Source organism: Hyaena hyaena, unplaced genomic scaffold (genome assembly GCF_003009895.1).
Source record: "Hyaena hyaena isolate Hyena2069 unplaced genomic scaffold, ASM300989v1 scaffold_143, whole genome shotgun sequence".
Lineage (NCBI taxonomy): Eukaryota > Metazoa > Chordata > Mammalia > Carnivora > Hyaenidae > Hyaena > Hyaena hyaena.
Window position 1 is genome coordinate 2,976,902 of NW_024080775.1, and position 5,684 is coordinate 2,982,585.

At 44.4% G+C, this 5,684-nt stretch overlaps 1 protein-coding gene across 1 annotated transcript; it reads left to right on the top strand.

The window, feature by feature from the left end:
• Nucleotides 1-376: 376 nt before the first annotated feature.
• LOC120235985 (cationic amino acid transporter 3-like) lies at nt 377-2,128 on the top strand. The gene is given in 1 exon segment (XM_039238561.1): nt 377-2,128. A coding segment is annotated over 1 exon segment (1,752 nt).
• The last annotated feature ends 3,556 nt before the right edge of the window (nt 2,129-5,684 follow it).

The following is a 5,684-nucleotide window of genomic DNA, read 5'->3' on the forward strand; positions in this document are numbered from 1 at the left end:
GAATGATGGGAGATATTTCACACTCTTCTGGGGGAAAATCAGGGTTGATATTTTTTTTAATGATTTTTTGATTTCCATTTCTGTGATCCTCGGGCTGCAACAGGTGACATGGGACTTCTGAGCTTTGGTTGTTAGCTTTGTTTAGTTGGTTGAACACCAACTCAGTTCACTAAATATTTATTGTTTATTTAGGCATTATGAAGAGCTATCACATACCAGATGAAATACAAAGAGCAGCTTTGAAGCCTGAATAACGGACTTTGGCAGCCCCGACTCCATTTTGTTTAATTCAGCCTCACCGAACCTGATCCCAGACTCTACTACCTGGGCTTGCTACAGCTCTCTGGTTCTAGGATCCTCTTCAATTCCAACTAGAATGCTGCGTCAGGCACTTCGTAGGTTTGGTCAAAAACTGGTACGCAGACCTATGCTGCAGGAACCGGTGGCTGAGAATGACCCACGGAGAAGACTGAGCACTCTGGATTTAGTGACCCTGGGTGTGAACCGCACAGTGGGTATAGGTGTGTATGTCATGGCTGGTGAGGTGGTCAGCAATCAAGCAGGACCATCTTTTGTGATTTGTATTTTGGTAGCCGGCCTATCTTCTGTGTTGACTGGGCTGTGCTATGCAGAGATTAGTGCCCGCATTCCCCATTCTGGCTCAGCATATCTCTACAGCTATGTCACTGTAGGTGAATTCTGGGCCTTCATCACAGGCTGGAACCTCATCCTCTCCCTTGTTACTGGTACAGTCTTTTGCTTCCATGTATTGTTCTTAGCTATTGATCACCTGCGTGTGACACTGCGTGAAATTATCTTACCACATGTTTCCCACTTCCTTAGAGAAGAATATCTAGACTTCACTGTTATGTTCTTCGTATGGTATTTCATAGGTTTCTCGTATGACTACGCTTCCTCATTTGTCAAAGTGGTCACATTGGTGAAACTTTTGGTTCTCAGTTTTATCATCATCTCTGGCTTCATTAAGGGGGACCTGCACAACTGGAAGCTCACAGAAGAGGACTACACAATGGCTGGACTCAATGACACCTCTAGCCTGGGTCCTCTGGGCTCTGGAGGATTTGTGCCTTTTGGCTTCGAGGGGATTGTCCGTGGAACAGCTACATGTTTCTATGCATTTCTCGGTTTTGAGGAAATTGTTACCAGAGTTGAAAAAGCCCGGAACCCTCAATTCTCCATCCCCAGCAGCATTGTGATTTCACTGTTCATCTGCTTTTTGGTGTATTTTGGTGTCTCTTTAGCACTTACACTTATGGTGCCTTACTACAAGCTTAAACCTGGGAGCACCTTGTCTGAGACATTTCTCCATATTGGCTGGGCCCCAGCCTACTATGTTGTATTGTGTGGATTTTTCTGTGGTTTTTTGGGAAGTACCTTTGAATTTATTTTCCTTATATACAAGATGTTACGCAGGATGGCACGGGATGGCCTCCTGTTCCGTGTCCTTGCCAGGATTCTTACCTGGAGAATCCTCAAGAACAGTAGTTATTTGATCTTTGTCATTATTTCAGCAATCATGGGCTTCTTCTTTGGATTAACTGATCTTGTGGACCTCGTGTTTATTGCGTCCATGATATCTTACTCCATGGTTGCTATTTGTGTTCTCATCCTCAGGTATCAGCCTGAGGTGCAGAATGAGGAAAATGAAGCAGAGATGCAGGAGGAGAATGGACCTGCAGCAGAGAAGCTGACTCTACAGAGACTATTTATTCCAGGCAGCCCCACCCCCACTCCACTCTCTGGCCGGGTTGTCTATGTTTGCTCCTCACTGCTTGTTCTGCTGATCATTCTTCTTTGCCTGGTGCTGACACAGTAACCAGTACTGCTTTCTGGAGACCCAGTGTGGATTTCCGTGGTTGTGCTGCTCCTGGTGCTCATCACTGGGCTCACTGGGGTCATCTGGAGACAGCCACAGAGCTCCAGTCCCCTTCCCTTTAAGGTCCCTGCTCTGCCTTTCCTCCCACTACTGAGCATCTTCATGAATGTTTATCTTATGATGCAGGTGACAGCTGGCACCTGGGCCCAATTTGGTGTCTGGATGCTGATTGGGTTTTCTATCTACTTCAGCTCTGGATTCCAGTATAGCCTGGTCTCTAACCGCACTTAAGCTAGAGCCAAATCTGAAAACTTTGAACTCTGTAGTTCCAGTGTCTATTATTATGATGACGTTTTACTTATCTACATTTCAATTTTGCCTGAAGCTGCTCACTGACTTTTAAAAATATTATTAACAGTGGAGCTCATTGGTGACTCAGTTGGTTAAGCATTCAACTTCAGCTCAGTTAATGATCTCACAGTTTGTGAGTTTGAGCCCTGCTTGGGGCTTTAACACCTCAGAGCCAGAAGCCTGCCCTGATTCTGTTTCCCTCTCTCTTTCTCTGCCCCTCCCTATTTGCCCTCTGTCTCTGTCTCTCTCAAAAATAAACATTAAAAATTGATAAAAATATTAATGGGGCACCTGAGTGGCTCAGTCGGTTAAGTGTACGACTTCAGCTCAGGTTATAATCTCACAGTTCATGGGTTTCAGCCCCACATCGGGCTCTGTGTTGACAGCTCAGATCCTGGAGCTTGTCTTCAGATTCTGTGTCTCCCTCTCTCTCTGACCCTCTCCTGCTCACTCTGTCTCTATCTATCTCTCAAAAATAAATAAAACATTAAAAAACTATAAAAGTATTATTTAAGACACTAGAGAAAATCTTTTTGATAATATATCTAGTAGCGGTGGGGTGCCTGCCAGGGTTGGGCAGTAGGACATGTGACTTGAGCTGGGGGTGGTGAGTTAGAGCCCCACATTGAGTGTAGAGATTACCTAAAAAATATGCAGTAGCAGAATTACTAGATTACATAGTAGTTCTATGTTTCATATTTTGAGGAACCTCCATACTGCTTTCCATGGTGGCTAAACCAATTTACATTCCTACCAGTAGTGCATGAGGGTTCTTTTTTCTCCATATCCTGGCCAACATTTGTCTTTCTTGTCCTTTATTTCTGTCCTTTATTCTCTCCACTAGGTCTCTCTACTGTGTGGAGTCTGAATGTGTATCCCACCCACTTTTCACTACAGCCCATTGTTGGTTCTGTAGAAGTCCAATAAATAATACTGCATTTCCCCTCCTATGTTTAGAACCAAGTGATGATGAAGACGTAGAGGCGTATGACTAGACAGTCAGCTGCAGCCTAATTGGTTTGCTAAGTCCACATGATTAAATTAGACAGACATACTCCTCATCACAAGTAGTGCTGAATGCACCCTGTTTCCCACCACAGGAGATAGTCTGCTTTTATTAGATTTTCTCATGTATGAGCAAGTTGGAATGCAAGTGTCCTGTGGACAAGTTGGTTCTCCATAAATAAAGAAAACCAACAAAAAACTGGAAGGGGCTGATCTGGCCATCCGTACAACTGTCTCTTCAACTCACTAATCAAATTCTCAGTGAGAGAGGGGTGGTGAGAGGCCAGGAATACTACTCTGCTTAGTGATGGCTCAAACCTCAGCTCCTGCCACCTCACTTGGAGGGCTTGTGAAAACCCTGCTCCCAGTGTTTGGAACTCAGTAGGTCAGGGTGGGGCCCACAACTTGTACTTTTAACAGTTCCTAGGTAATGCTGATGCTGCTGGTCCAGGGACCACACTTTGAAATCCAAAGCTCCAGCAGAAGCCCCTCCACATGTAAAGATGAAGAGAAGGAAACAAAGTCCCCTTTGAACACTTACCTTCATTTTTGAAGGCATGGAGGAGGGCACTTGTGGGGATGAGCACTGGGTGTTATATGGAAACCAACTTGACAATAGACTATTAAAAGAATAAAATATCATCATTAATCTCCTTTCACAGTGGGGAAATCATAGTGAATGATTTTACAGTGTAAATGTATATCACATCACCACAATGTATACATTAAGAGTCTTACAGTTTTATATGTCAATTATACCTCATTAAAGCTGAAATTTAAAAAAATAATATACCACAGTTATCTGTGTGTCTTTATTTATTTTATTCCCTGATTGCAGATCATACGTTATGAGTGTAATCTTGCTCACTCCTCCTGAGCATCCAGCTGGGGCCAGGAACATAATAGGTATATAATAAATTCATATTAAATTAAATTGAGCCTTACATATTTCATTGGTACCATAAATTCTTCCTTTCAGGCTACCACTGTGCTACTCCGTTAATACTATCTTTTGGGAGACTTCCTTTATTAACAACATTTCTTTCTATCCAGAACTATGTCTCATCTAGAACTATACCCAGGCACTTCTAGCTTTGCCTTTGTGTGGCTCTGCCTGAGCCCTGGTGACTGTCCTGCCTGTTCCCTCAGAGTGGAATCTTGTTCAGGGCAAGGAGTAGGTTCTCTCCTTCCTCTAGACCCAGCAGTAAGAACAGTGTTGTTCAAAGAGCAATAGGGAAAGTACAGCCCTGGACACGAGAATGCCTGACATGACCTCTTGTGCTCCTGCTTCATCTATTTCTATGGGATGTGGGAGGGGCTGGAAATTGTGAAACTGATAGAAGACCCAACCTGCCCTACCTGACTCAGGGAATCACTGAAGAGGACACTGGCCTCATGGTGGCTACAGCAGGCATGTTTCTTGAACAGTCAGTTTTATGGTTGGCCTAGAAGGGCCAGTGTTTTTCAACTGTACTTATGTATGGGGCCTGCTCTGGGAGGGAGGGATGAGAAGCTACTTTCCTACTTGTGGAATTTCTCATATTCCCAACAGGGAACAGGTGCGTCTAGAGAAGGCTGCTAGAGGCAGGGTTACCCTTATACTTATCCATTCCTTTAGATGCTTTTTTGAGAGACTAGTGCAAAAATGTTGTGAGATCATCTAAGATTCTTAGGGGAGAGAGAAGTTTTCCCCCAAATGGGTAGAAACACACACTGAAATAGGAGGAATTGTGAACTGGATAGGGATGAAGGCAGCCTTACTTTGGAAGGGAAGGTATGAGTAGAAACTGAGAAAGATGTATTGGTCAAGAGACACTTCCTGGAGATGGATGCCTGTGGAGACATGGGGGAAATAAAGATGGATAAGCGAATTGGAAAAGAAATGGGATAGCAATTCCAAGTTACCTGGACCTATTTTGTTTTTTTAAATTGTCTTTATTTTGAGAGACAGAGAGCAAGTGGGGGAAGAGCAGAGAGAGAGGGAGACACAGAATCTGAAGTAGGCTCTAGCTCTGAGCTGTCAGCACAGAGCCCAATGCAGAGCTCCAATTCCTGGACTGTGAGATCATGACCTGAGCTGAAGACGGACGCTTAACCAACCGAGCAACCTAGACGCCCCAAGGATCTTTAAGAGATTGGAAAGAATGAGGGGCGCCTGGGTGGCTTAGTCGGTTGGGCGTACGACTTTCGCTTAGGTCATGATCTCGCGGTTCGCGGGTTCGGGCCCCGCGTCGGGCTCTGTGCTGACTGCCAGCTCAGAGCCTGGAGCCTGTTTCAGTCTGTGACTCCCTCTCTCTCTGACCCTCCCCTGCTCACGCTGTCTCTCTCTCTCTCTCTCTCTCTCTCCTAGAAATAAATAAAACATTTAAAAAAAAAAAAGAGATTGGAAAGAATGAGACTTTTGTGAGGGATGTGTTGTTTCACATTTGAAGGGAAATTTTGGGACAGGTTTATACTGTGTATTGTGCTCTGGAGTGAGATTCCTGAATCA